We start from the raw sequence: 11774 nt of genomic DNA on the forward strand, positions 1-11774 counted from the left end.
CACCATTGGGCATGTTCTTCTCTTGTTCCTTGCACTTTGTATAAAAGTCACATTTTCTCTGATCACCTCCTTTCTTTGGGAAGTCCAATCCATGTCATCAGCCGGATACAGATCCATTTTACCCAGAACAAACATGGCTGCTTTCCAGTGCATGAAACTACCTTTTAGTGTAAACCAGCCACTCTGTATCGTGAATTATGCATTTCAGTAAATCGTTTACATAGCAGCCACGGTAGTGTTTAGAAAGAAATAAGAAGCCCTACTGAAAACAATGAAAATGGTAAGACTCAGCAGTCACAGCAGTAGAAAGATATTAGCAGCCAGTTGTTGATCTCAACTAGGAGCTCCACACTTTTTTCCTCTTTAACATGCAGACCAGACTAGCAGGTAGTCTTGAGGAAACTCAGTGGAAATCCGTAGTATAACTGTTAGACCACCAGGGCATCCGCATAGGCCAATAAAGCAGCAAGGTAGCCTGTCTGTCCGTCATGGGGCCTTCACATCCTCAACAGATGGTCCTTGGTGCTGTTAAGTCAAACTCCACCTTCACTCTTCTTCAAAGAGGGTCAGATTCATTATTCTGTTCTAGTGAGGGGAGTGTTAATTTGGTGCACTCTTAATGATCTAGCTCAGTGTAGATCAACAAGATCTCCCATCGTCCTGGAGCAGGGGTCGGGATAGCGTGCACTTGGGTTTGCTTTTCAGCTTAGACCGGCTCTGACTAACGCCCCCGTCAGTCTCACCTCTGGCCAAGTATGTCCCTGTACAGCTCCGGTACTCTATCCGGGTCCACGGGCCTCGGTAAGAAGTGAGTGAACCTCTGATGTCGTCTCGACCTTGTTCCGTCCCGGGCCGTCCCGTCTTTGTTCAAAGCGACAAAGTAAAATGCACCTTTTTCTCCATGCCGGTAGATGTTGGAGGAGTAGGTATTGTACCAGTTTTCTTCAAATTGCTCCTTAAAAACACATTCTGCTGAGAGCTTCTCCTACAGGAAGAACGACAAGCAGAAAAAGACGAGACATGAATTTTATGGTTTTAAATGTGTCACCTAAAATATAGGTGCAAGTGAAAATGATTAGTGAGCGTTCAATAGTTTGTGTACTCACCGATCCATACAGTTCTCCCCTGGTGTTCATGGCGAGGTAGAGGCCAGTGTCCACCCCTCTGATGCTGACCAGTCCTACAGCAAGACTGATGAACTCCAGAATACCTGCACACACATTATATTACATTACATTCACTGGCAGATGCTTTTGTCCAAAGCGACTTACAATAATTACTTTCAAAGACATCTGAAAACATCTGAAAACATTTTAGTCTTATTTTTATACATAGTATAATATCCTACAACATAATATATCAGTATGTACCACCCAAATGCAACATTTCTAATGAGCTGTCAGACTAACTTTTGACTGCACTCAGTCCAGTCAAAAAAGTAAAGTACATGTTCTCCTTAAGGTATGTGTGCACCAGCTGACTCTGACAAGCAAGGCTGGGTGTCTGGAATGGCCTCTGGCAAGTTACATCCAAGCCTCAAATGGAATAAATCAAGTGCCAGAAGTGCTGAAGCCTTGCAGCACTAAAAAAAAACTATCTAATAGGTCTACTTTTGATCTGCCGCAGGTAGCAGCTGTTTATGTAGATAACTGAAGATAACCTGGTCAAAGTAAAGAAAAGCCTCCAGAATCTAATCTAAGGGGAAATGTGGCAGAAATGTGCAAACACAAAATATTCAAACTATTGTTCCACCTTTATTTGCATAAGAACATATGATGTTTAACCGGATGCAGTCTAAGATCTCCGTGCGCCATAGATGGTAGTGTCACAATGCAGCAACTGATTGTTGTAACCTGTGAGGCTGTATAGTACCATGGATATTAGGGTGCTCCAGTGGGTGTTGAGGCTTAATCTCCCTATACCGTGGGTTATTTCTATGTAAATCCTATTTTGATCCACTTTATGCTCTATGGCAGAGCACAGAGAATATAAGACATTCAGTTTTAAATATTACCCTTAATTCTTTAATCTCTCTCTAGCTCTCTGTGTGTGTGTGTGTATGTGTGTGGTGTGTGTGTGGGTTCTCTCCAATGATACCTGTCAGTTGACTTCATCTTACAAAGCCTATAGCGGACATTGAACAATAACCTACTACTACTACGACTATTATTACTATTCTAAATATATAATTGTTATTATTAATAATAATAATAATTGCACTTTTATGGTTAATATAAAAAAAGGTCTGTACCGAATCTGCTGTGGTCCTTCCTGGTGCCCTGCACGGTTCCATCGGGACGGATCTCCAGGTGAAAGCCGGTCCTGCAGTAGAGCTGCCGCCGCCTCAGGATCCCCTTCAGGTGGCTGAGGTCCGCCAGGCTCCGGGACAGCCTCTCCGCGGACACCAGGTGCTCCTGCTGCTGCCCGTGTCCCCCAATCATCAGTCCCGTCACCGAGTTGTAGTCCACCGCCCCGGAGGGGGTGAGAATGAAGTGAGAACCCACTGGAGCAGGAGCTGCACCCGCGTGTCCAAAGCTGTCCAGAAATCCGTTGACGAAACTCCCAACCTCGGCCGCTGCTCCCATCACATCCGATGGCTGCACCCGAGCCGGTTTCGCACTACAGGGGAGAGATCCGAGCGGAGGAGCAGGTGATGGGCAGGGAGCCTCCGTGCGAACGAGGGTGAGCCAGAGAGATGGAGGGTGAGAGACAGAAAAGTTGGACGTGCAGGCGGAGGAAATCCTCAATGAGTGCGCGTTTTGGCGCAGTCACCAGCAGCCTTAATTCAAATGTCTTGTAAGTGAGATTAAAGTCCCTGGTGTGATGAGTGCAGGTATCCTCCCGGCTGCAGCTTCCCGTGTCCCTTCTCCTCCTCCTCTCTGCTGCTATTTATGCGCCTCTCCCGTCCTCTGTCTGCTCCCTATCTCTCCTCTTCACCTCGGGATACTCCCCTTTGCTCCGATGCACGTCAGGGTTTTCCTCTCTCTCTCTCTCTCACACACTCCCTTCCTCCTTCTCTCTCTCTCCCCATGTCGTAACCTCCTTTATCACTCCAGTCTATAATTCCTGCAGCAGCCTCCTTTCTGCTCTCTCAGCTCCTCCAGCAGCAGCAGCAGCAGGGGGGTTTAACGCAGTGGCAGCAGCTCCACATCCAGCTATGTAGAGCACAACTCCATATAGAAATTCACCTTAAGTTGCCTCTTCATGCAAATACGCACAGCTCTCCCCCCTTATGGCCAATTTCTGTTCCAGTTTGAAACAGAGCTCCTTCATCCCTTTGCTCGTCTTCCTCCTGCCTCATCTTTGATGTGCCTTTGATCTGTGCTAGCGCAAAGATAGCGGCAAAAAAAACGTGGTCCCATATTTCGTGTTCGGACTTGAAACTTAGCCTAGTGTCCCATCCGGACATGGTATAGCATATGACTTAAAATCGAATATTTTGACATATCCGGACAGCAGAAATTACTCATATTCGGTCATGAAATATCTTGACATGGGACATGACTGTTATCATTACCAGATATAGATAATTGGATGATTTAATATAATATTATGTTTGAAATATCCGGAACTACGGATTCTAGTGGCATAAACGTGCATGGTCCCCGCAGTTAGATGCGCTCCGAACATGAAACCTGTGACTCTCTATCATTACATTTAGATCACATCTTTGAATATGCAGGTCATAATTATGTATGGGTTCGTGGTGGTTTTACGCAGTGAGAGCGCACAGGGACTTGGAGAGGATATTAAAAACTACTAATAAAAATTAGCCTGACATGCTTGTTCCCCCACCGGTGCCCTCCAGCTACACACAGCAGCTTCCCTGGATCTCGTATTAACGCAGTGTCATGTTGCTCAAAGGCACATCAGCAGTGTAACACCTGCCAGTTTTTCGGAACTCCAACTCAACAACTTGTTTGTGATACCTGGATAGAAAGAGAGTGTGTCAGTGTGTACTTTCTGTCACATGCAATGAAAGTGAAATTGCCATTACCTTAAACGCTTTACAACCCCACGCCCCCATTTCGAAATGACTCAGGTGCGGCGGCCGGGAGAGGAAAGCCCCCATTTGCGTAATTTTCGCACTCGCTTGATTTATTGCCCCCTTCGTTTTATGTAACCCAGCCGCACGTTAACAGCTCCCGCACAGACACAAACACACACATGAAGCCTACACACACGAGCACCCACACACACCTGTGCAAACGACATCACTTGACTGTCAATCCCTGCATTGATCTTTTCACGATGCTTTGAACAGCGCAGGAGCCCATATATCCTTAATTGCGGTCTTAAAAGGCGAATCAAGACGCAGAGGCTTCAAAGTGGGAATATACCTGTTTGAACTGCAATCTGAGAAAAGAAAATACCCCCGACACGTGACACTTGAAGAACATCAGCTAAAAAACACACACATCTGTTAAATCGTTGTGTAAACGAGTGCATTTATAGGGGGGATACTGCGCATCTTTGATTGTGCATTGATTGTCACTTTGACCATGCGCATTCCATGTTGCTGGTGCAACAACTTATTGTACAGGTCCACCAGCCAATACTGTAGAGACCATGCGATGCAAGACAATATATTTCATCTTATTGCAGAACGTGCTTGCTCGTTCAGGGAACTGTCAGATTTCTCTATAATCTTATAAGGTTTTGACCTTCCTTTGTCTGCCCTGGGATAATGTATATGTTGGGATTTGGCACTATAGATACACATACAACTGAATTGAAAATGTAATAGAACAAAGATTTTCAATTAGATTATTGTCCGAGATGTCAGCTTCCGGACTCGGGCTGGCTTGGCCTGCAGGAGCGCAGTGGGCATATGCTCCGGCCTATATGGCATTGATTTTGGCATCCATACAGACTCGCTGTCGTGCGCCAGAACACAGCTGCCCTCTCCCTCGGGAGTCGCGTTGATGAATGAGGTGAAGGTGCAGAGGTGTTTGGGTGTGCGTGCATGCGTGTGGTCGCTATACGCATGGTCAGTGTGTTAAAAAATGAATGTGGATTTCTGCAGCATGACAGACAGACACATATACATCCATACAGTGTGTGTATATATTTAATCTATGTTATACTATCTATCTGTCATTGGTGTCGTGTGCTTGTGACAGACTGAGGGCCCCCTGTGTGATTGGCGTGGCTCCTTCTCCCTCGGTTCATTAGTATTTATGACCAGCAAAAAAAAAAAATTGAACTTTTTTTTTTAAAGGAGAGAGGATCGATCGGAATCGCCGCCGGGCTGATCAGATCCTGATGTATTGGATATTGATCCCCGGCCACAATGAAGACGTCAACTGCAACGGTACATTTCTATGAGAAGGCGTGAGCACCGGTTCCCAGGGTCACATGGTTTGCTTTTAAAATATACATTTCCATATAGGTTTACTGCACTGGTTGGGTGAATCCAACCATGCAGCCACCATAGCAGTCAGTGGAGGAGGAGAATGAGGAGGAGGAGGAGGACGGCCCCCCCAGGGTAAAACCCCCTTCCCTGAAACCACCCACACATATATACACACACACACACACACACACACACACACACACACAAATAAATTACAACCTAATCGAATGCCTGGATAATGGAATAACTGAATAAGTAGCCTGGAGGTTATTAATGCAAGTGGTTTCAAAACCGAGGTGTGGGGAACTCCGGGGGTTCATTGAATGCAGGAATCATAAGGCCCACATCAAAATGTAGACATGCTTAATTTAATCACTATTCAAAGTGCTGTTCGCCAGTTAGAAAATATATAAGAGGTTTCACTCCTATCACTTTTGTGCGCTGTCTTTTGTTCCTTATTAGACAAACTGTGAAGAGATGAAAGTGCTCGGGTATCTGCTAGGTCCATTTTTCAAATGGTTACATATATAAAGATACATAAATGGACAGAATAAGTTGTTTAGAATTAGAAGTCAATCAACATTTTATATTTTCTTTAGAGGTCAGTTGTAATTTTGAATTACTTATCCGTCTTCTTCAGTCAATTAGGGAACCTTTTGTTATGTTTAGTCACCTCTATAAGATAATCCTATTAGAAGAAAACAGGAATTAAAGAAACAAATTAAGGACTTAACAATCATACTTGACCCTTAAAAGGGGGTTTCTATCATTGTTTGATCTGTTTTAACTTTTGGCTAAATAGGTTGGAGTGATCCACTGTGCTTCATGTGTGAACAGGTGACAGCCCCATCTATTAGACTCCTCTCCTTTATTCTCCCAGCATCAAAGTGCTGAGAAAAGCCCCATCAGGTTAACATTAGTCCTACATGTAAAGACTTAAATGAAGAGTTGATCTTTGATATTTGTTTGATATGTGCTCTCCACCGGCTGCTTTGATCCTGTACTTCCCACCGGAAACTCAACGCCATGATGACCCTCCAAAAAAAATGAAGATTGACAAATGTTGATGTCGTTGGTCACTTATAATTTCTCCCCATGTAAACTGAGATGACTTTCAGGTGGATTCCGATGTGAAGACTATGGATATGTTTGTTGTGAGATAGGATTTTGCTGCTTGAGCATGTGTCAGAGCAGCATGGAGTCCAGCTTGCCAGTTCCTCTTGTCAATATAGTTTTTAGGTGTTTCAAATGCATATTGTTTATGTGACTATTTCCATTTCACATCACTTATCACATATTTCGGGGACTCCCTTATGTAAGTCCCTTGGATCAATTTTGCACAGCCTATGTTTTTTTTCAATTGTACATAGTGAAGATAAAAGTCTTAGATGTTAGAAATATGTTAAGACTATTTTTCACCATGTCAACACAGAATACCGATATATCATGAACATTTTAATGGAAGAATCTGGAAACGTTCAACAGGCACCCTGGCAATTTACCCCATTTGAGACCACTGCTCTTGGCTGCTGCTATAGATTTTTACATAAAAAACATCAGTTTATTCAACATGGTGCATTGTTGTAGATTAAACAACACAATTATGTTCATGTCCACTATTGACAACATCATAATACTGCTCACACAAATGTAATACCTATGATTTCAGCTACTATATGACTGTTTAGGATATTTTAGGTATTTTTTTATATCCTTTTACTTCATTAAGGATGACCTTTATAATTTCCGATGTTTAATGTTTAATTAAACAAATGACTTTATTACTTCCATACCACCTATGGTTTTTAATGTGTACAACACAAGTTCAGCACATTTATATTCTGTACTTGGGCTGTTATTTGCCTCAAGGGGATATGATATAATAATAAATCCTGTATGATACTAGTTTTTTGGATCCTGTTAATGTAAACTGGATGAGCTGAGCTCACACAGCTTTATCATGGACCTTCACCATCACTCAGTGAACCATCAGACCCTCACACTTCTCTGAATGGGACTCTCAGCCTCAGCATCAACACAGAGGCTGCACATCTCGCGATGAAAGCGTGTGAACGCGATATTTGAGTCCTGCCCCTAAAGTTACAATAATCACAGCAGCAGCAGCAGCAGCGTCTCCACCACAACAACCAGCAGCAGAAGCAGCAGCAGCGATGGCCGCTTTCCGCAGAGTGGCAGCTCTGGCCGGGAAGATGAACCTGTGGTCGGCGGGGAGAACCGTGCTGGTCGGCGGTCAGAGGCCCGATGGAGGGAGAGTCCGGGGCTGTGTGGCGGTCGGGATGTGTGTCGCGGCGGGAGGCGCCGTGGCTCTTTACCTCTACAGCGACATGACGAGCGGCAGAGGCAGGAAGAGGATGGAGAGACACAGCATCCACGATTTACTGCCCACCATCCCCCGAGTCCAGGCGAAGGAGAAGGTAGGAGGCCAACAGTCTTCACTAGAGCACCAGAGCTGCAGGGCTGATGCTGAGTCTGTGCTCACATCTAAAAGTCTTCAGTATTGAGGGCCTCAGTGAGGAAGTGAAAACACACCAGCGAGAGCAAAGAGTGTGTCCCTCCTCCAGGAGCAGCTCCACGGGCCCACCTCTGCTCTGGGGCTGGCAGTGTGTGTGTGTTTTCCTCTGAGCGGACACACTGTGTCATTCATCCCCAGTTCAGCAACTGGAAACTGTGTCATTCATCCCAGTTCACCCACTGGAAACTGTGGCTCACTGTTTGGCTGCTAGACCACGTGCGCGCGCACGTCCGGGCCTGGCGCTCTCCTCTCGAGCTGGTGCTGAAATGACAACGAGACGAGGATGCCACTGCAAGAGCAGCTGTGTGCAGATGTGTGTGAGCAGGGTGACAGTGGTGACACATTGGATATCATAATGTAGGAATACTCAGATACAAGTCAAAGTTGTGCATTAAACATTTTGACATAGGTTCAAAGTGCAAGAAGAAAAATGTACTTAAAGTACCAAGAGTAAAAGTGCAAAATCCATGTTCAGAACAATATAAAATAGTGTGTAAGTTTTAGGCACTGAAAGTAAACTCATCATACTTGTAGTTATCAGTGTCAGACAACTTCATGATGAAGTTGTGGATAATATATAAGAATCTAAACATCTAAAGTGCCTAAAAAGTTTGCACAGTAATATACATTTTATTGTTTGAGAGTAATTATGATTTAATTCATGTATAAGCGCCACTTTTGCTTGTAAAGGTGGGGTTAATTTTTAAATAATTAATTTATCTTTTAAATGTGGTGGAGTCGAGATGTAAAGTAGCACAACATGAAATAAGTATAAGAGCCACAATACTTTACTAACAGTAAATGAGTAAATGTCACTTTCCATCCCACACAGTAATAGTTTAAAATGAGGTTGTTACTAAGTTCTACAAAATTATATGTTTAAAAAAAAAAATGTCATTAAGTTTTCAAACAAAAACGACGTCACTCAGCTCCAGAGTCATTATTTCCATGATGTGATACCTTACTGTCTTATGTGGTAGTAATCTGAAAATGGAGGAAATCTTTCACATATTTTTGACATTTTATAGACCGTAAACACACAACAGAACATTCAACAGATTAATTGCTGAGGTTAAGTTGTTAATTGTAGCCCCAGTTTCAAATCTATATATATCTTAAATGAATGTGCTTGTACATGGCTGTATTTCTGTAAATATATATATATATATCTAAATCAAATCTTTACTAATTATTTTAGAATGAAAAGTTGACTATCATTATGAGCATCAAATCAGAATGCACAGATAAGATAAACTCCTGTTACCAAACTGCTGCCCCTCAGTTGAATTAGATCAGACAAATGAGTATTGTCAAAGCATGAAAACAGGACAGAGCATGTAAAGTTTATTTATTCAACACCTTTCACGGACAGTGCTCCGTAATCAAAGTATTAAATTCAGAGTCAGAAGAGCCAATTAGTGATAAGCAAAGGAGAATAGAAAATGAAAGAAAAAGATGATCTTTAATACATCGGAGACTGTGGCTTGTTCAGAAACCCAGAGCACTCAGCTTAATCCTTCATCTGTTCGGTCACTGGTATCTCCTTTTCACATTAACTTCCATTCAACATATGTCCACAGCTGGACCATGAGATCCTGTGCTTACTCTGTGACGGATTTTTCAGCTGTATGTTCCACGTGTAAAACTGTACCACACTCTACAACTGTACTATTTTCCGATGGGTATGCTGTTGGAGACCTGACGTGATTTGCAATGATTTGTAAACCAGCTGAATTGAACTGGGACCATTTGCTTATTATAAGGTAGTAAATCAATCTAAAAGACATCGTAAAACTGCAAGCTAATAATGTGAGGTATTTACAGGTTGTATATGTAAAGCTGAATCTTCTAAACTGCCTGGGATAGAAGATTCAGCTTGTAGGGAAACCAGGATGAGGGAGGGGTAGCCAGAGTAGACAGGTGAACATGTTGACAATGACAAGTCAGCAACTCAAAAGTGGAACAATATAGCTCTAGTGAGGGAAAATGAAAAGCAGTCTTGTATGACTCAGTATAAGGTCGTCAATAAGAATTCAGATAAGCAGAAACCCGTGCTGTCAGGAAATCAAAAAGGGTCAATTGAGGTAGAAACCTGGATGTCATAGACTTACTTACAACAACCATTGTCTGGGGACTAGGCCTAAAGGACATGGATAGGGCCAAACTTTGCACAGGTTAGTCAAGACTTAAGAAGAGACTTGTGCCTCAAGTAGGGTGTAATGTTTAATAATTCATGGTTTACTTTATACATTTTTGTTATTTAAAGGTTCAGTGTGTACAATTTAGTGACATCTAGTGGTGAAGTTGCATATTGCAGCTGAATACCCCTCAGCTCGCCCTCCCCTTCCAAACATGAGAGAGACCCTGTGGTAGCCTTCAGATGTCATAACAACTCAAAAGGTGTTTAGTTTAAAAGAAAAGTAAAGAGAACAACAATTTGTCTAATTTAAATGAAGATGATGTTTTAACCAAAATGTTTCCACACTGAATTAAATGTGCCCTGATGGTCTGCAATCTCTTGGTTATTATCCATTCACAGCTAAATAAGCCTAACCTTTCCTGCAGGTCCAACCACTCAATCATGAATGGACCAAATATTTATCAAATATATAAATATATACTATAAATGAGTTATGTTACATTTGTAACGAGAGCTCAACAGGCTGCAGCTGCAGTAGTGCTAGCAGGTTGGTGTTAGGGTATCACAGTAACATCGTCCTGTCGGAGATTGTGGGCGTTTGATCGCAGTTTCACAAAAGTTAACACCCTTAGCCTCAAGTGACATCACTGGAGGCAATTATCAGATGTTTGCCCAGCTCCCTCTAGAGCCAGAAAATAGCTTTACACAACTTTTTTCACATGTATAGCACTGCCTGACAATAAATAGACTTTGATGTTTAAAATAGATGAAGTTCCATTAGACCTGTTGTGAACGGCTTCTTCCTATTTGGAAGTGAATCAATGTGAAAAATTGTTTTTACGAACAGTGCTAGCAACTTATGATACCTCAGATTGAAGATGACTTTTGTGAAGGCTTTACCTGGTTAGGTGTAACTGTAATTTAGGTGATCTGATGTCAGGAGGGAACTCGGGAGGATTAGAGTTCGCAGAGTGTGGCTGTGAGAAACCCCAGGAGATGGATGAAAGAGCTGCAGCTGTGCACAGAGAATACTGGGTTGCCTGAGGGGAAAACACCTGGAGCATCTGCCGAGCAGCCAGGAAAACAAGACGAGGCAACAGGAACAGGTCTAGTTTTGGGTACATGACATTATAACTATACAAAAACATGGTGCTGCAGTGTGAGTACTAACCTGCATTCAGATATTCTTTTTACCAAGGAGATAACATTGCCTCTTCCGTCACATTGTGCAGCACACGGCCTGTGAACCAAGTTTCCTTTTTGCAGAACTCTGTAAACTTCTTTCATTAGTGAGAGTAACTGTGCTCTTCCTCTTTATTACAGTGCATTCCTATGAAGCCTAACTCTCATCTCCTATTCCTGCGTTCAAAAGCCCCTTCGGTGAAGGCAGCTTCAAAGCTTTATGAATGAATCCGTGCGCTCATTAGCATGTTAGCTGAGCTGAGGAGGAACCTCGGTCCACCGGGCCCTGCAGCTAAACAGGGTTAAATTTGGAAACCTCTCTGCTAATTACACAGCTCCATGCAGCACAATCTGTCGGCGTAGCACTTCTCCTACACTGCAGCTAATCAAGTTGAAGCGCTGGCTTCTGAGAGAAAGATGCTAATCAAGTAGAAAGTGTGTATGCATGAGTTTGTGTGCGTGTGTGTGTGCGTGTGCGTGTGCGTGTGTGTGCGTGTGTGTGTGTCCCTGTTCTGTGATTGCACTGTGCCAGAGGTGCTGACTCTATTTATAATCTCACAGAG

General features: G+C 43.1%; 2 protein-coding genes across 2 annotated transcripts in view; one reads left to right on the forward strand and one right to left on the reverse strand.

The window, feature by feature from the left end:
* Positions 1 to 739: 739 nt before the first annotated feature.
* LOC133027912 (fibroblast growth factor 20-like) lies at positions 740 to 2585 on the reverse strand. Its single transcript, XM_061095082.1, has 3 exons — positions 2252 to 2585; positions 1107 to 1210; positions 740 to 985 (listed from the first exon to the last, which is right to left on the reverse strand). Exons 1-3 carry the CDS (start codon positions 2583 to 2585, stop codon positions 740 to 742), a joined length of 684 nt encoding a protein of 227 aa, XP_060951065.1.
* Positions 2586 to 7527: 4942 nt separating this feature from the next.
* Positions 7528 to 11774, forward strand: part of micu3a (mitochondrial calcium uptake family, member 3a) — a 27835-nt gene continuing 23588 nt past the window's right edge. The window contains exon 1 of the mRNA XM_061085159.1: positions 7528 to 7791. Within this exon, the coding sequence (XP_060941142.1) occupies positions 7528 to 7791 (264 nt within the window). The remainder of the gene's footprint in view (positions 7792 to 11774) is intronic.

This window comes from Limanda limanda, chromosome 2 (genome assembly GCF_963576545.1).
Source record: "Limanda limanda chromosome 2, fLimLim1.1, whole genome shotgun sequence".
Lineage (NCBI taxonomy): Eukaryota > Metazoa > Chordata > Actinopteri > Pleuronectiformes > Pleuronectidae > Limanda > Limanda limanda.